Source organism: Macaca mulatta, chromosome 1, assembly GCF_049350105.2.
Source record: "Macaca mulatta isolate MMU2019108-1 chromosome 1, T2T-MMU8v2.0, whole genome shotgun sequence".
NCBI lineage: Eukaryota > Metazoa > Chordata > Mammalia > Primates > Cercopithecidae > Macaca > Macaca mulatta.
The window spans coordinates 151517151-151536360 of NC_133406.1; the positions used below are offsets into that span (position 1 = coordinate 151517151).

Sequence of the window (19210 nt, forward strand, 5' to 3'; positions counted from 1 at the left end):
AATATATAATTGTAATGTGTAAGTAAGAAACACTTCGCTGGGCCTGGTGGCTCACACTTGTAATCCCAGCACTTTGGGAGGCCAAGGTGGGTGGATCTCCTGAGGTCAGGAGTTCAAGACCAGCCTGACCAACATGGAGAAACCCCATCTCTACTAAAACTACAAAATTAGCCGGGCATAGTGGTGCATGTCTGTAGTTCCAGCTACCTGGGAGGCTGAGGCAGGAGAATCGCTTGAACCTGGGAGGTGGAGGTTGCAGTGAGCCAAGATTGTGTCACTGCACTCCAGCCTGGAAAACAAGACTGAAACTCCATCTCGAAAAAAAAAAAGAAAGAAAAAAGAAAAAAAGAAATGCTCACACAAGGTTGGGTCTGGTGGCTCACACCTATAATCCCAGCAATTTGGGAGGCTGCGGCAGGGGGATCATTTGAAGGAAGGAGTTCAAGACCAACCTAAGCAACAAAGTGAAACCACGTCACTATAAATACATTTTTTTAAATGAAATGTTCACTCAGGCTTTTTACTATTTTATTTGTTTTTGCTGCAAAATAGAGATAATGCCACTTATTCTGTATGTTAGAAGTTTTTATTGAATTAGACACAAAATGCTAACAGCTCTTAGAAAACAATCTATAAAAATAAAATCACACTATAATGAATTTAAAAATAAAAAACCTGTAAATAAAATATTTCCACAATTTTTCACTTAGCAAACAAGCAGCATAGTGAAGTAGTTCAAGAAGGTATGGGATCATGAGTGCCTGGGTTCAGATTAGTTACAGTGCTATGATTTTAGACAACTAATAAAGTCTTTCTGTGCTCAGTTTCTATAAAACCATGAGGAAATATTATGAGTTTTCAGTTGTGTGATTCATGTAAAGCCATCAGTACTGAGCCTGGAACATGAGTACAACACATGGAGCCCCCTCCTGACTGTGTGCTGGGCATTAACTGCCAGGGGCTAGGCATTCATGAGAGTGCTAAACATGCCCTTTCCTTATGTACTGCACCTCTCAAAGAATAGGCAGCTCCATTGTGAGTGTGTCTATTATTTTAGGAAATTGTATCTGAAAATTAACGTGATGCCTCCTCATTCTAAGATTCTCAAACTGACTCAATCCTTGAGACACGTATCATTGTATTCAAAAGCTAATGGACATTTTGTTAGACAACAAATGGTTTCTAAGGTTTCCAACAACAACCAAAACAAACAAACAAACAAAAAAATAAACTTTGAAACTTTTGGTTGAGCAATCATTAAACCCTCCCACTGGCACACTCCAGTAATTCCATTTATGGTAGTGGAGTCAGTGACTTGAACGAAGTACTTTCAGTTTCATATTACTCTAAATCCATTACAAATCTGCTAAATTTCTAAATATTACATAACTGAGGAAATCCCAGACCTACAACGTTGGAACAGTGAAATATTAGTCCAAGGATCCAGTGAGAGACACAGAAGTGCTAGAAGCCACTCCTCGTGAACTAAGGAGAAAAAGAACAGGTAAGAACTTTTGCTACTTCTCATTAATCAGCTTTCTCTCTAGCTCCAAAGGATCTCAGCTCAGGGATATGGAACCTATAATGTTGTGGCAGGGATGGGAAGGAATTTATAAAAGTCAGTTCGTTTTCTTAAACATCACCAGAACCAAATTAGGCTGCAGATGAGCCTGAAGCAGGACACAGGTCAGATGAAATCCTGGTGTTATCAGGGACAGCATGGCCCTAAGTGCCACTACAGTGCTTGTGTTGTCTACAGCACCAGTAGACAGGGGCAATCAAGACTCCCTGGGTTCAGATTAGTCATAGTGCTATGAGCTTAGATAACTGATAAAGTCTTTCTGTGCCTTGGTTTCTACAAAATCATAGGGAAATACTTGTTATGAGATTTAAGTAGTGCAATTCATGTAAACCAGTCAGCACTGAGCCTGGAACATGAGTACAATGCATGGAGCCCCCTCCTGACTCTGTGCTCGGCATTAAGTGCCAGGGACTAGGTGTTCATGAAAGTGTAAAACATGCCCTTTCCTCACTTATTGCACCTCTAAAAGAATAGGCAGCTCCCTTGTGAATTGTCTCTTGTTATAGGAAATTATATCTAAAAATTAATGTGATGCCTCCTCATTCTACAACTCTCAAACAGATCTCTAATCTTGAGATACATTTCATTTTTTTCAATACCTAATGGACATGTTCTTAAAACAATAAATGGTCTCTAAGATCTCTTCCAACAAAAAACCTTGAAACTTCACTTTAAACCCTCCTACTAGCAGAATCCAGAAATTGCGTTTATGGTTATTGAGTCAGTGCCTTGAAAGAAGTACTTTCAGTTTCATTAGGCTCTGAAGCCATTACAATTGTTGCTTAACTTCTAACTATTTGATCACTGAGGAAAATCCAGAAAGCTACACAACACTGGAGGGGTAAAATAAAAGTCTAGCGATCCAGTGAAAGAAAAGAGAAGTGACAGAAACAACTTTACCTGGACTGAAGAGAAAAGCACAGATCCTATTGCTTCCTCTCCAGCTCTGAAGTACCTCAGCTCAGGGACGTGGAGCCTATAACGTTGTGGCAAGGTTGGGAAGAAATTTATAAAAATCAGTTCCTTTTCTTAAAAATGACCAGGACCAAATTAGGCTGCAGCTGAGCCTGACGTGGGACACAGGTCAGATGAAATCCTGGTGTTATCAGAAGCAGCATGGCTCTAAGTGCCACTACGGCAGACAGGAACTAAACTGAGAGTTTGAAATGCACTAGGATAGTCTTTCTCTTTGTTGACATTGTCTGTGTTGACTAGGGACATGATTACATTTCCACTGTTAGTGATGGAGCTTGCTGAATCCTACTTCTATGCAGCTAAGAAATGGAAAGAGTTACAAATGGGTTCTTTTCATGAGAAGGAAAGAAGAGCAAATGAGAAGCAGAGTAAGCACCCCACTGACACCGTTAAAGACAAAGAAAAAACTGAAACCCATCATGAAAGCAGTATACTTTTTATTACGCTTTTGAACTTTGTTTCAGAATGGATTACTTTCTTTAGAAATAGTCCAGACTCACTAATTTCCTAGTGCCCACTGATGCCCTGTTGCTTAGAAGTGAAATTCAACCCCACTGCTTCACTAAAGTGCTTCCAATTTTGTTTTCTTTTAGTAGAGAGTGGAGCCTAACGTGTTTCCTCTTTAATTCTCCTGTAATGCATCTCTAGAGAAAATATCTTTGCTTACTTTAACCTCTCCATGCACTCAGACTACTTTGATCCTGCCTTCTGGAAAGTCTTCCCCTGAATTCCTTGTCAAGACACTAGTCTCATTCATGGCCTTCCGGTCTGTCTGTCTGTCTCTCTCTCTCTCTCTCTCTCTCTCTCTCACACACACACACACACACACACACACACACACACTCCCAGCCCCTTAGCTTCCTCTTCTCCACTCCTACTATTCCTCCTCTTTCTGTTTCTCTTTCTCCTACCCTACCAAATGGAAAACAGAACAAAACAGAAATCCTAAAGCTGCATCGCTGGAAATATATTTTATTTGAACAACTTCCTAGGTAGCTCTCTTTATCTGCCTCTTGATCTTTTAATTCTTATTGCATTATCTGGGGAGAAACATTCAGTATTTGCAATTTTGAATTAATACCCTCACTGAGTTAGAGGCTACCTTATCGTGACTCTAATGAAACTGAAATTTCATGGCGCATTTTGGGAGGCCGAGGCGGGCGGATGACAAGGTCAGGAGATCGAGACCATCCTGGCTAACACGGTGAAACCCCGTCTCTACTAAAAAATACAAAAAATTAGCCGGGCGCAGTGGCGGGCACCTGTAGTCCCAGCTACTCCAGAGGCTGAGGCAGGAGAATGGCGTAAACCCGGGAGGTGGAGCTTGCAGTGAGCAGAGATCCAGCCACTACACTCCAGCCTGGGCGACAGAGCAAGACTCCGTCTCAAAAAAAAAAAAAAAAATTCATGGCACTTCTCTTGGACATGCCCCTTCAGAGCCCTCCGAAGGTTCCCTGGCCATGTATTTCACATGTTTGTATAGTTCTATAAAGTTTACAAAAGTATGTTACATTGTTTCCACTTCCAGAATGGCACTGTGAGAAGCTTTGTCAATCCTCATTGCAGTGAAATAAGCATAACCAGGTGAAGATGGAGGAAGGAACACATTTAAAAATCTTTAAAAATTATTCTAAGGGTAAACATCAAACTATGAACACTGATTCACTGTGTTGGATGTCTATTCACTGTAAGAATTAATAAGTAAATCAATATTGAATTCCTTACAAATAGCTAGGATGCAAAATAAATCCTCTAAATCCTATTCTATCTTCCATTAATTGACTAGTGAAAATATTTAATAAGAATCCAAAAAGAAAGTTTTCTACAATAAATTAAATGAAATATTTGGGTTGTGAGAGTAGTTGAGTGTTGATAAGTCACTGTCATGCTAACATTTTTTGTAATGAGTTACTTTGACTATACTTCCATAACTTTCTCAAATGATACAGATTTTGCCTCATCTCTCTCGCTGTCACACACAAAACTTTTGGCCATACTGGGAAATCTTATGATTATCCCTTATAGTTGCAAAACACTAGAAATTTTCATTTATTTCACCTCCTCTCTTGCAGACAAGGGAACACCCTGGACATGGCATCAGAGATCCACATGACAGGCCCAATGTGCCTCATTGAGAACACTAACGGGCGACTGATGGCGAATCCAGAAGCTCTGAAGATCCTGTCTGCCATTACACAGCCTGTGGTGGTGGTGGCGATTGTGGGCCTCTATCGCACAGGGAAATCCTACCTGATGAACAAGCTGGCTGGAAAGAAAAAGGGTGAGTGGCATGAGCAAAGATCTGCCAAGTCCCTTCTGTCCATCTACACAGTCAGCATCCATTACAAGGGTGTGAGGAGAGAAAGAGATGAGGATGATTACTGAAAGCTAACTTTCCATTCACAGTCGGGCTCCTTATCTTCATGCTATTCCAGGGGATAAGATTCAATTCATTAATTATTCCATGATACCTTAGTTTCCCTTTCAAAAGCACAAATAATGCCTTTCCTGAAAGGAGTAAGATGGTAATAAAAATAATTAGTGTACAGAAAAATAACTATAATAAACTATACAATGTTTATTATAATTTTTATGCAATATCAGAGAGTTTACAGTGATCTTTAAGGTTGAAAAAATGTTTCAGTCTGTATTGGATATTCTTTTCTATTGTTGTAAAAAATAAACATAAAATTTAGCCTCATAACCATTTTTAAGTGTACAGCTCTGTGGCATTAATGACATTCACACTATTATACAACTGTCACCTCCATCCATATCCAGAACTCTTTCATCTTGCCTAACAGAAACTCTGTACTAATTAAACAAAAGCTCCACATAAACCCATTGCTTGCCATCATTCTACATTCTATCTCTATGAATTTGACTACTACAGAAACCTCATATAAGTGGAATCATTCAATATTTGTCCTTTTATGACTGGCTTATTTCAATTCATATGTCTTCAAGGTTCATCAGTGTGTTAGCACATGTCAAAACTCTTCCTTTCTAAGGCTTAGTAATTGTACGTGTATACTAATTTGTTTATCTCTTCATCTGTCAATGGCCACTTGGATTGCTTCCACCTTTGTCTGTTACAAATAAGGCTAATAGGAACATGGGTGTCTGAATATCTGTTCAAGTCCCTGCTATCACTTCCTTTAGGAATATATCCGGAAGGGGAATTGCTGGCTCATGCAGTCATTCCATGTTAACTTTTTTTTTTTTTAAGAAATCACTATACCATTTTCCACAATTACTATACTGTTTTACATTCCCAACAGAAATGTACAAGGGTTCTAATTTCTCTGCATCCTCACCAACATTTTTTATTTTCAGTGTTTTTTTTTTTTTTTTTTTTTTTGATAGTGCCCATATGAATGGATGTTAAGTAGTATCTCGTTGTGGTTTTGATTTTCATTTCCCTAATGACTAGTGATATTGAGCATATTTTCATGCGCTTATTGGTAACTTGAATGTCTTCTTTGGGAGAATGTCTATTCAAGTCCTTTGTTCATTTATTAATCTGGTTTTTATTTGCGTTGCTTTGTAAATTTTTTTATATTTTCTAGATATCAATCCCTTATCATATACATGTTTAGCAAATCTTTTCTTACATTCTATGTGATGCCTTTTTTAACTCTGTCCGTAGTGTCCGTTAATACACAAAAGTTTTAAATTTTGCTGAAGTCCCACTAATCTATGTTTTCCTTTATTGTCTATAGTTTTGGTTTCTTATTAAAAAAAAAATCACCAAATCCAATATGTAAAACTTTTACCCTTTGTTTTCTTCTACAACTTTTATAATGTTAACTCTAATGTTCAGTTATTTGATCCATTTTGAGTTCATATTTGTAAGTTATAAGGTAACAGCCCAACTTTTTGTTTTTTGTTTTTTTTTTTTTTTTTGAGACAGAGTCTTGCTCTGTTGCCCAGGCAGGAGTGCAGTGGCATGATCTCGGCTCACTGCAAGCTCCACCTCCCAGGTTCACGCCATTCTCCTGCCTCAGCGTCCCGAGTAGCTGGGACTACAAGCGCCAGCCACCATGCCCAGCTAATTTTTTGTATTTTTAGTACAGACGGGGTTTCACCTTGTTAGCCAGGATGGTCTCGATCTCCAGACCTCGTGATCCGCCCACCTCAGTCTCCCAAAGTGCTAGGATTACAGGCATGAGAAACTGTGCCCGGCCAACAGCTCAACTTTTTAAGGAGATATCTCATTTCCTCAACATCATTTGTTAAGGAGACTCTCCTTTCTTCATTAAATGATCTTGACACTGGTACTGGAAATCATCGACCATATGTGTCAGAGTTTATTCATGGGCTGTCTTTTCTATTCCATTGGTTTATATGTCAGTCTTTATACAGGTACCATACATGGTTTTGTAATATGTTTCAGAACTCAGAAACTGTGAGACTCCAACTTTGCTCTTCCTTTTTAAGATTATTTTCATCATTAGGGGATCTCTGGAAATTTCATATGAAAGTTAGGATGGATTTTCTATTTATACAAAGTAATTGGAATGTTGGTAGGGATTACATCAAACCTGTACATCACTTTGGGTAGTAGTGACATCTTAAGAATATTGAGTCTTCCAATCCATAAACACAGGATGTCTTTCTAATAAGTTATGTCACCTATAATTTCTTTAAAGGATGTTTGAAGTTTTCACTCTACAAGTCTTTCACCTGCTTGGTTAAACTTATTCCTAGGTAGTATATTCTTTCAATGCTGTTAAATGGGATTGTTTTCAAAATTTCCTTTTCTTTTTGTTTGGAAAGGAAATTAGAATTTCCTTTCTAATTCTATTTTTTACACTAGCAACTGATTTCTCCACATTGACTTTGTATGCTACAACTTTGGTGAATTGTTTTAAGAGTTCTAATCTTTTTCTGTGGAATATTTAATGTTTTCTACAAATTACATATTATCATCAGCAGACAGAGATAATTTTACTTTTTCATTACCAATTAGGGTACCTCCTTTATGCTTTTCTTGTATAATTACTCTGGATAGGACTTGCAGTGTTCTGTGGAACACAATTAACAAAAATAGGCACCCTTTCTTGTTCCTGATATAGGAAAAGCTATGATGCTTCACCATTAAATGTGAAGTGAGCTGTGGATGTTTAATATATGGCCTTTATTATGTTGAGGTACTTTCTATTTTTACTTTGTTGATTATTTTTATCATGAAAGTCTCCTGAATTTTTCCATGCATTAGATATTCGAATTTCCTATTTCTTTGATTGTAAGTAAGTAAGGTGAATAGTGATTGTTGTTTCGGTTCTCTCTCTTAACCTTAAATATGTTACCTTTTCCTTCAATTGCCAGAACTGCCTGTTACTAGATCTTCATCTCTGGTCTCCTCTCTCCCTTGCAGGCTTCTCTCTGGGCTCCACAGTGCAGTCTCACACTAAAGGAATCTGGATGTGGTGTGTGCCCCATCCCAAGAAGCCAGGCCACGTCCTAGTTCTGCTGGACACCGAGGGTCTGGGAGATGTAGAGAAGGTGAGACTCAAGGATCCAATTGTGGAGTGAGCCCCTCTTCTCTGAATATTTTATGCACCATTTAATTGTTTATTAACCATTAACTATAGGCTGTAATATGTGGGGTTTAACACAGATGCATAAAGGGAGCACAAATAATCCCAGTATCATGAGTCTTATCCTGCAGAGAACTTTAGTTAAGAATTTGGTTGCTAAAGCCTTGTGACTTTGTATTTAAACTTAAATTCTGTCACTAATTCAGTAGCCTGAGAAAATTGACTTATTTTAGCCTCAGCATTCCAACCTTCAAAATGTATGGAAAAGACCTATGTTGGCCACATAGTATTATTTTGAATATTTAATAAGATAATACATTTCAGGTGTATATTAATTACTTGATAAAATAGCAACTAATAGTATCAATCTTATATGTGAATTTTGTTACTGAAAAAAAAAGAGAAAATTTTAAATTTAAATTGTACTTCAGGCCTTAAAATGCCCACCAACCTTGAATTTTAATTTTGCAATTATCTGTTGATGATCATTAGACCTAGTAAGAATCATAGTAACCCAAAAACACTGGTCAAAAAACTACCCAAAGCCACATCCTACTGAGAATAATTTTTGAATTGTCTTCCTTTAATAGGTCATCAGTGTTAAAAAAAAAACAAAAAAACAAACAAAAAAACCAAACAAACAAACAAAAAAACCCTCTAACATATGAACATTGTTTTACTACTGTTACTCTGGAAAGTGCTGTGATGATGAAACTTGCTCCTGACTCCAGTGTGTCTTGACTTCCAGGGTGACAACCAGAATGACTCCTGGATCTTCGCCCTGGCCATCCTCCTGAGCAGCACCTTCGTGTACAATAGCATGGGAACCATCAACCAGCAGGCCATGGACCAACTGCAGTATCCTTTGTGACCCAGAACAGCACCAAGGTCAGAGGGGACACCTGTAGTCATAAACAAGCTGCCTGACTATGAATCCTCATGAATCAAGCTCAAGAGGAGAAAACAAAAAATAATGCAAGTACGAGGAGCGATCCCATGTATCCACTTTAGAAATGACATTTAGGTTAGGAGCAAAGGAAAATGGAAGGTTTGGGAATGTGTTGAACTAATATGGGATGAGGTCCCTGTTCATTTTGTCACATTTCCTTAGTTAGCTACTCAGCTATGTGACAGAACTGACACATCGAATCCGATCAAAATCCTCACCTGATGAGAATGAGAATGAGGATTCAGCTGACTTTGTGAGCTTCTTCCCAGACTTTGTGTGGACACTGAGAGATTTCTCCCTGGACTTAGAAGCAGATGGACAACCCATCACAGCAGATGAGTACCTGACATACTCCCTGAAGCTGAAGCAAGGTAACAGAGAGCTTCAACTGATAAATGAGGATGAGAAAACAAAAGAAATTATCATTTTTCAGTTTACTATTGCTAGTTTTCCCAAATTTGCAGTTTTCTATGTCTTCTGCTGGCTATTCCTAGAGAGATTAATGCTTGTTGAATATCCAGATTAATAGATGTTATTTTAAATTACATTTGTCATTGTTCTAGAACAAGTTTCTTGTTCTTTCACCTTTGTGTATGCTGTGATTAGGTTAATTTTATCTCCCGGCATAGGGTTTGTGATCTTCTACTTAGCCATAGAGTATGGAGTACAATAGATATTTTTTAAAAGAACATAGACTAAAACATGAACCGTATGCTAGTCCAAGCACTGGCAAACTACAGCCCAAGACACATCATGGCCAATCCTGCCTGCCAGCTATCTTTGTAAACAGGGTTTTCTTGGAATAATGCTACGCCCATTCATTTACATATTGTCTAAAGCTGTAGTCATGCTCCAATAACAGAGTTGAGTACTTGGAAAAGAGACCACCCAGCCTGAAGAGCCTAAAATATTTACTATTTGGCCCTTTACAGAAACACTTATATTAGGCAATTTTATAATTTTTTTACGTTTCTCTAGGTACCAGTGAAAAAGATAAAAATTTTAATCTGCCCCGACTCTGTATCCGGAAGTTCTTCCCAAAGAAGAAATGCTTTGTCTTTGATCGCCCCGTTCACCGCAAGAAGCTTGCCCAGCTTGAGAAACTACATGATGAAGAGCTGGACCCCGAATTTGTGCAACAAGTAGCAGACTTCTGTTCCTACATCTTTAGCAATTCCAAAACTAAAACTCTTTCAGGAGGCATCAAGGTCAACGGGCCTCGTAAGTCCCCTTCCTAGTACTTCTGCTCATTGTTTAAAACTAGAGGAGCATAGAATAACTTCCACCTAGTTTAAGCTTTGAAAAATCCCAGTCTACTGCTATATTTTGTTAAATTCTAGATGGCACCAATGTTTGTAATATATATTGTTACTCAAATTTCCAGTCTAGGAAAAGGCCAAAGGAAAAAAGTTCTACTGCTTAAAATTGCCCTATGTAAACATAACTGTAAATAATTTAAATAGGGAAAATTTAAAAGTCAATTCACACGGCTGTAATTCAAGGACTTATATCTACATGTACTTATTGGCTAGCACACTGAAAAGCACATATGCAACATTTCCAGCATTACAGAAAGCGCTTTTGAACAATACTGTGATAAAATAATCCAAATGGAGGACTCCTTTTTATTGGAATAGTGTCATTTGTTTCATACATATTGATCGAATGCTTACTGAGAATAGACTGAAAATATAGACATAAATGAAATAGATATGGTTCCTGCCCTAATGGTGCTTGGGGTTAAAACGGATGCAAACATTCAATTAAGTCTATGTAATCTAATACAAGAACTCTCAAATGTTGGTATGCATACATATCTTCTGAGGATCTTACGAAAGAGAAAAGTCTAATTCAATAGATCTTGGACAGGGTCTGAGAGTCTGTATTTCTAGCAAGCTTCCAGGTGATACTGAGGACATTGATGCTGTGAGAAAAATAGGTGGTATTTGACATGCTCAGAATTACACGGAATAGAGACTTTCTTTACCACAAGAAACATTATCATTTGTTTTCCATATGCAGGTCTAGAGAGCCTGGTGCTGACCTATGTCAATGCCATCAGCAGTGGCGATCTGCCCTGCATGGAGAATGCAGTCCTGGCCTTGGCCCAGATAGAGAACTCAGCTGCAGTGCAAAAGGCTGTTGCCCACTACGAACAGCAGATGGGCCAGAAGGTGCAGCTGCCCACGGAAACCCTCCAGGAGCTGCTGGACCTGCACAGGGACAGTGAGAGAGAGGCCATTGAAGTCTTCATCAGGAGTTCCTTCAAAGATGTGGACCATCTATTTCAAAAAGAGTTAGCGGTAATTTTTGTCTCAAATTTACACGGTTTAGGATCATGGAAGCCAAAGTAGGAAAAGGAAAGAAAACGAGTATTTATTCTGATAGAAGTAATTCCTCCCAGCTTCCATAATGGTGAAAACAACAGATTTGTAATCGCATCAATCAGAAGCACCAATTGTATTATTACAGACCCAAAGTTCTAAAACATTTTTTCCTGAATAATTTTCCCTTTACTTATGCATATAACGGACAACCAGAGATTCTAATAAAATTACCTGCCCACTCTTCTCAGACTGATTTGATATTCTAGCCAAACACAAAGAAAATTTTTATCCTAATTATCTTGAACACGCTTCTGATCAACCACATTTATTCCATATGAAATCATTAGTCCAATATGCAAAAGCAGAGTTTTCCTCTAACGGTTGCCATAAAGCTGTCAATCTCAGCCCTGAATCTCACCTCCAAAAAGAAAGCGACTTCAGTAGAAAGTGGGGTCAGGAGGAAGAGTGTGCTCCTGCTGAGGAGTCTGTCAGTTTCTCCAGAGTCATTGACTTTTTATTTTCAGAAGTCTTTCCCAAAATTCTGAGGTCAAGCTCACATCCTTTTCCCTGTTACTCTTTTTACTTCCTATTTTTACATTAAAGGCCCAGCTAGAAAAAAAGCGGGATGACTTTTGTAAACAGAATCAGGAAGCATCATCAGGTCGTTGCTCAGCTTTACTTCAGGACATTTTCAGTCCTCTAGAAGAAGAAGTGAAGATGGGAATTTATTCGAAACCAGGGGGCTATCGTCTCTTTATTCAGAAGCTACAAGACCTGAAGAAAAAGTACCATGAGGAACCAAGGAAGGGGATACAGGTAACCAAGATTTATCTGTCAGTTATGGAAATCTGCTGACCTGCCTCCTACAAACACCAAGGTGACCAAGTCTCGTTGCACACAGGTGTGCTTTTTTGTTTGCATAACATTCATGCTTTTATTCAATAACAAATGCAAAGAGACTGTTATACCAAATATGTCCTAGGTGCTCATCAAACAGAGTACAGTCAATTAACTATTGAGTTATAAATTCAATTACCAGATGAAGCACAAAGTTATTATTGTCATCATTACAGCTGGGCTTTTCCTGTTGCAAGAGAGAGGAACCTAATGATGGCTGCTTAGACAAAAATAGTAATTCATTGATTTAGGCTGCAAACTGGCTTTACAGGACAGGTGGGTCTAAGGTTTCAAATCCCCACAGTTTCCTCCCTCCCATCCTCCCTCTATCTGAGTCACTCTGATATTTGCTTTCTCAAAGATGGCTTCATTCCCCAGCAGGCTCAGCCCATCTGGGACCACAGCATTACCAGTTCCAAACTTAGAGCCCTTAATCTAAACAGGACAGAGACCATCTTTTTCCCAGTATCTATATTAGCCTACTAAAAATGACTGCTAAGTAGGATGCTCTGATCAGCTTGCCAGGAGCATGTGCCTGTCACTCGGACAGGGAATTTGGTCACCAAGAACAACAGGGTCAAGAGGAAGAATTCCCAGAGGAAAGGATGGCAGGAAGACGAACAGGAACACCTGCTTCCAGCCATTTCCTACTGCTCACTCTGTGTTCTCTGGGTCCTAAGGCTGAAGAGATTCTGCAGACATACTTGAAATCCAAGGAGTCTATGACTGATGCAATTCTACAGACAGACCAGACTCTCACAGAGAAGGAAAAGGAGATTGAAGGTGAGGAGTGAGTTAAGAGATTAGATGGCCTCAAAAGCTCTAAAAATTGAAATAACTTGACTAGATAAACATGAGACGGTTTAACTAGAGCAGGATCCACAAAGGTGTGTCTTATTTGCTGAGGTCGTCTCTGAGTAGGGCATCTGCAGTCAACAACAACGACAGGTAAGTGTAGAAGGAAGAATGAGGCAACAAGATAACCCCACACAAATTTTTCTTCTTCCTTTTCCTCCACAGTGGAACGTGTGAAAGCTGAGTCTGCACAGGCTTCAGCAAAAATGTTGCAGGAAATGCAAAGAAAGAATGAGCAGATGATGGAACAGAAGGAGAGGAGTTATCAGGAACACTTGAAACAACTGACTGAGAAGATGGAGAGGGACAGGGCCCAGTTGCTGAAAGAGCAAGAGAGGACCCTCGCTCTTAAACTTCAGGTATCTAATTGCATCACCTCGAGGTTTCTGTTTTTCTGTTTTCTGTCCATTCTCCCTGATCACAAACTTAGTGTGGCAGGGAGAACATGAAGTCCAGGGGAAGGACCCTGCTTGCTTGCTTGTACTTTTCAATTCCTGTCTGTCCGGCCTGAACTGGCTACTGCCAAGTCTGGTCACTAAAAGATTTTTATTTGCAGTTGTGTAACATTCAGTCATTTATCAGTATGTCCTTCAATTCAAGGTAGCTATTATCTGCCAGGCATTATTAAAATATCTGTATCTTGGCCGGGCGCGGTGACTCACACCTGTAATCCCAGCACTTTGGGAGGCCGAGGCAGGCAGATCACGAGGTCAGGAGATCCAGACCATCCTGGCTAACATGGTGAAATCCCGTCTCTACTAAAAATAAAAAAAAAAATTAGCTGGGCGTGGTGGTGGGCACCTGTAGTCCCAGCTACTGGGGAGGCTGAGGCAGGAGAATGGCATGAACCCGGGAGGCAGACCTTGCAGTGAGCCGAGGATCGTGCCACTGCACTCCAGTCTGGGCAACAGAGCGAGCCTCCGTCTAAAAAAAGAGAAAAATCTGTATCTCTTGCTTAATACCATATGAAGAAAGAACTATATCCTTATTACTTAAAAGAAGAAACAAACATTCCAAAAAGAATAAATAATTAAGTTCACACAGCTAGTAAATACATTGGAGCTGTCTTCATCACTTAGTGGAATCCACAATGATTATTTTTTTCTGTGACACCTAGTAGGAAATTAAATTTATGAAAACCTTTATGAGCAGAAAGGCTCCTAACCCTCACACCTGTGTGATACTCTGCTAATTCTGACCACTTTTTATGTCCTGCTCCCAGTTTGTTTTGAGTTGTGAGCTATGTGCAGAAACTCAGTGTCGTCAGTCTGGCACTCGGATTTCTTACCTATCTTCGGCTACCCCTGACACCAAGGTGTGGCAGCTTAGATCAAATTTCCTAATGCATGATTCATATACCTTATGAGATTTTGAGGATACTTTGCTTATTTCTGTGTTATGTCATATACATAATAGTGTAAGGAACATGGCTGTGCTTTGATCAAGGATAAGCCAAAGTACGATGTTTACACCTTGCATGACTCAGTGAGTCTAGAGCACAGGCATATAACTCCACTTGTCATCATAGCCATGTAGACATAACATAGAGAAGCTCACCACTATAGCCATAACATAGGGAAGGCCATCACTTGGCTCTAAGCCACTATTGTCTATAAAAGGTATAATTCCCTGTTGACACTGTGCAGGTGCTGGTGCCCAAAGAGAAAGCCAAAACTGTCCGTCTTTGCAGACAGACAGAGGGGAACCAGGACACAGCTCAGCCCACTCATGCCTAGAGAGAGAGAGAGAGTTAAGCTGCTGACCTGGAAGGCAGGGGAGAGCCGGCTGCATAGCTGTGTGGGGGGCTGCGGGGCTAAGCAGCCAAGGCAGGGCAGACAGTGTAGACAGCTAGTGTGAGAAAGCTGTTGATAAGAGCTGGTGCTGAATAAAATCATATTCATCTGCCTACGGCCCCCCGAATGGTCTTTCTGCTCATCTGCCCACGCCCTCCCAACCTCAACATGACCTGTGGCATAGTCGTGAACCTGACAAATAACATATGTATAGGTAGGTATGTAAAAGAATGCATAGATAAGAGTTGAAGCCAAACATATGATCAAAACTGCCCACCAAGCTATATACAATTAATGGGGGGAAAATCAAGGCTGGTAATTTAGGTTCATCAAACATAGCAAAATGTATAAGCTAAAACTCTCTCTTAGGTAAAGGAGTCCCAGGAGAAGAAATCCTGAGCCTGGATGCCCAAGCAAAAGTATAATGAAAATTAAGGCTAGAGAATATTTTAAGAGAAAATTAAATAACAAATCATTGAATATGGAAACCAGATAGAATATTTCAATTTGCCTGATGCTACACTTTACTCAGCCTCCGTTTGTCCCTTTTTAGGAACAGGAGCGACTGCTAAAAGAGGGATTTCAAACAGAAAGCAGAAAAATGCAAAATGAGATACAGGATCTCCAGAAGAAAATGAGACAACGAAGGACATGTACCATAAGCTAAAGACCAGAGCCTTCCTGTCACCCCTACCCAAGGCATAATTGAAACAATTTTAGAATTTGGAACAAGCGTCACTACATTTGATAACAATTAGATCTTGCATCATAACACCAAAATTATAAAGGCATGCAGTACAGTGATCAAAATCATGTTTTTCCTTTAAAAAAAAAAAAAAAGACTGTAAATTGTGCAACAAAGATGCATTTACCTCTGTATCAACTCAGGAAATCTCATAAGCTGGTACCACTCAGGAGAAGTTTATTCTTCCAGATGACCAGCAGTAGACAAATGGATACTGAGCAGAGTCTTAGGTAAAGTCTTGGGAAATATCTGGGCATTGATCTGGCCAAGTCTACAATGTCCCAATATCAAGGACAACCACCCTAGCTTCTTAGTGAAGACAATGTACAGTTATCCATTAGATCAAGGCTACACAGTCTATGAGCAATAATGTGATTTCTGGACATTGCCCATGTATTATCCTCACTGATTATTTCAAGCTAAAGCAGACTACCTTATACAGAGATCTAGAATCTCTTGATGTTCTCCAGAGAAAGGTGGAAGAAACCATGGGCAGGAGTAGGAATTGAGTGATAAACAAATGGGCTAAAGAAGAAAACTTTTCTTCTTGTTCAGTTCATCCAAATTATAACTTCAATGGGACACTTTAGACCATTAGACAATTGACACTGGATTAAGCAAAGTTACATAATGTCAAATACACACTGTATTTATGATAATGTATAATTTGCAAAGATGGACTTTAAAAGATGATGTGTAGCCAAACTGAAATAATTCAATTACTTATTGTTTAGAATGCTAAAGCTTATGCTAGTCTTTTCTAATTCTTAACAGCCATACTTGAAATCTTGCTGAGTTTCCCCAGAAGAGAATATGGGATGTTTTTTGACATTTTTGACCCATTTAATAATGCTCTTGTGTTTACCTAGTATGTGTAGACTTTATCTCATGTGTCAAAAGTCCTAGGAAAGTGACTGATGTTTCTTATAGCAATTAAAAATTATTTTTGAACTGAAAATACAATGTATTTCACTAGGCTTCTTATTTCTGATTTTCTTTTTTTGCAGTTCTTTTTATCAGAAAATAAGGTTTTAGTCTATAGCAATAGTTGGCAATCTTTTCTGTAAATACCAGATAGTAACAATTTATGGCTTCGCAGGTCATACAGTCTCTGTCTGAAGTACTCAGCTCTGCATGTAGTGCAAATGCAGCCATAGAAAATACAAAAACCAATAGGTGTGGCTATGTTCCAATCAATTTTTACTTTCAATAACCAGGTGGCACCCATAAGCCATCATTTGCAGAACTCTGTTTTACAGAAACATTGGTCAAAGTTTTACATACCTGCCTTGTGTTACTCACATGTATAAAAATCATATGGATGAAATTATATATATTAGAATCTTGAAAAAACTATGTGGTTATTCAAAAGAACATAGTAAGAAAAAAAGCAGGGAAGCAACTAATGCCATTAAATCCACATTAATAATCCTGTCTTTCCTAATTGCTTTGCTTAGAGGCCTTTTGTTACCTTGAACTACCTCTAATTCAATCACATGGCAAATGCCTCCTTTCACAATAGAGCGTGGGGCTGCCGAGCACTGTTTCTTCGTTGAACTGAAACTTCATAGAAGACCAGATGAGACCACAGAATACTAGATGAAACATTCATGTAGATATGCTTGATATTTTCTTCTAAGCTCCATTGCTACAAAGGTGTAAATAAAATACATTTTTATGAGTTGAAGTAACTTCACAGTAGAAAATAATAACTCTGCCTTCAAAAGCAAATAATGGTTTCTTTGTTAATCAATAAAGCATCAGAAAACGAAGAATTAGCAAAATTGAGTTACTTCCTCCCCAGTTTGGTAGCATTAATATTTAGACCAAATTCTGGCCGGGTGCTGTGGCTCGAACCTGTAATCCCAGCACTTTGGGAGGCCGAGGCGGGCGGATCATGAGGTCAGGAGATCCAGACCATCCTGGTTAATACAGTGAAACCCCGTCTCTACTAAAAATACAAAAAAATTAGCCGGGCGTGGTGGCGGGCCCCTGTAGTCCCAGCTACTCAGGAGCCTGAGGCAGGAAAATGGCGTGAATCCGGGAGGTGGAGCTTGCAGTTAGCCAAGATCGCGCCACTGCACTGCAGCCTGGGCAACACAGCAAGACTCCATCTAAATATATATATATATATATGTGTGTGTGTGTGTGTATACACATACATACACACACACCACATTCCAAACCATCTGACTTGGTTAGTACTTTTCTCTAACATATGCCAAAATAGAATCAAGCTCTCTCCAGGGAGGCATGTTGCTTTCCTATCCTTAGGCCCTCCAATGGTGTGCAAGGATGCAGGCTACGGTGAGTGGGGCCAGGCAGTCATCAGCCCCCTGGATGGCATGCTTGGGTCCCACTAGCAGGTGACCTGGGCCTGTTGTCAGACTTCCTGATGTGTGCACACGCCTGCAGCAGCAGTTGAGGCAGCATAATCCCCAGGCCCTGGGCAGCATGTTTGCGTGGTGGGTGGTGTGAGAGCCTGTCCTCAGGACACAGAACAGTGTCTGGGCAGACCAGCTCCAGAACCTTTGGAGGCACATGCAGATGCTTGGTGGCCCTGCTTCGGGTGGAAGGTTGAGAGGGTTGCTGTCAGTGGCAGTGGCCCCAGGCAAGTGGCTTTCAGAAACTGAGGAGTGTGCATTTGGGCCCCCTTTGTCCAGGGGGCAGCCTCCCTGCTGTGGTGCACTGCCTGTTCCTTACTGCACCACTGGATTCAGCCCACGGGACAAAGTTGCAGCGCGCTGGATGGAAATGAAGAGATGTCAGCAGGGCTCCAGGGACGTGGAGATGCTGGGGCTGTTGGGCCCCAGAGCAGGACACAGTCTGGTGGGGGCTGGGCTCTCAAAATAGTGCTGCCGGGTAGCTCCTTGAGTCTTGGCAGTGTTCCTTACCTAAACCAATGGAGGCCGTTTGCCTGATTGCAATGGAAAGCCAAACAAGGAACACAAGGGTTTTGTAGAGGGAAAGGTTTATTTTTAGTCGACTAGCAAGGAGATGGGGAAAATGTTCAGATTTGTCTCTCAGATCTGGGGGTTGAGGCAGGTCTTATAGACAGAGGGTAATGAGGTGTGATCTGACTGCATTGCACCATGAGGTGATGTCAGGCCTGGATCTGATCAGATCACAGATTAAGCCCTGAGGTGTCCCCTTCTTAAATCAGCCCTGCTCCCTGGTCCAAGCACTTAGGTTTCACCGTGGTTGCATGCTGAGTGTGTGTGGGCATGCCCACGTAACATAACTGGAAACCAAGAGTCCGTGGCAACTGTAAAACAATGCATTATTTTATTACACAAACTTGAACCACACTGGGCTGATTCTGCATTTCAAATCCCCTTTTTTTCATTGTTCATTTCTCAATCTTGAGGGAGAATGGGCGACAAGCACTCTAGTACTTCCTGTTGATTAGGGCACGGGCCTTGGTTAGAGGAATAAAATTGTTTAGCACGGTGTTGTACGACCTCCCTGATATCAGGGTTATGTTTCAGAAGGAGTTGTTTGATTCAATTTTAGGAAAATGCATAAAGTGTTAACAACTTAAACA

The 19210-nt window shown here is 40.0% G+C and overlaps 2 protein-coding genes across 14 annotated transcripts in view; one reads left to right on the plus strand and one right to left on the minus strand.

Moving 5' to 3' along the window:
* The window catches only part of LOC114671702 (uncharacterized), a 205654-nt gene that overhangs the window by 115435 nt on the left and 71009 nt on the right, over positions 1–19210 (minus strand). The window contains exon 1 of one of the 12 annotated variants that reach the window (XR_013400739.1): positions 2483–2756. The exons of 10 other annotated variants lie outside the window; for them this stretch is intronic. Coding sequence is in view for 1 of the 2 variants with exons in the window: in XM_077953215.1 (XP_077809341.1) it covers positions 17180–17314 (135 nt within the window). In the remaining variant the exon portion in view is untranslated. Of the gene's footprint in view, positions 1–2482; positions 2757–15736; positions 17315–19210 lie in introns of those variants that run through there. One more of the 12 variants, XM_077953215.1, reaches the window with a different exon arrangement.
* On the plus strand, positions 1117–16624 carry GBP1 (guanylate binding protein 1). Of its 2 annotated transcripts, none has more exons than XM_001085311.5 (11): positions 1117–1504; positions 4630–4838; positions 7938–8065; positions 8849–8958; positions 9224–9420; positions 10028–10270; positions 11072–11352; positions 11980–12192; positions 12954–13056; positions 13294–13487; positions 15475–16624. In XM_001085311.5, exons 2-11 carry the CDS (start codon positions 4649–4651, stop codon positions 15586–15588), a joined length of 1773 nt encoding a protein of 590 aa, XP_001085311.3. In that variant the 5' UTR covers positions 1117–1504; positions 4630–4648; the 3' UTR covers positions 15589–16624. The 2 variants fall into 2 exon arrangements, with proteins under 2 accessions (XP_001085311.3, XP_077809321.1); XM_077953195.1 differs by lacking the exon at positions 1117–1504 and adding an exon at positions 2329–2576.

Coding starts and splice junctions, on each gene's coding strand:
- GBP1 (XM_001085311.5), top strand. CDS start 4,649: ATGGCATCAGAGATCCACATGACAGGCCCAATGTGCCTCATTGAGAAC. Junction 11,353..11,979: donor TATTTCAAAAAGAGTTAGCG/GTAATTTTTGTC, acceptor TTTACATTAAAG/GCCCAGCTAGAAAAAAAGCG. Junction 12,193..12,953: donor AACCAAGGAAGGGGATACAG/GTAACCAAGATT, acceptor CTGGGTCCTAAG/GCTGAAGAGATTCTGCAGAC.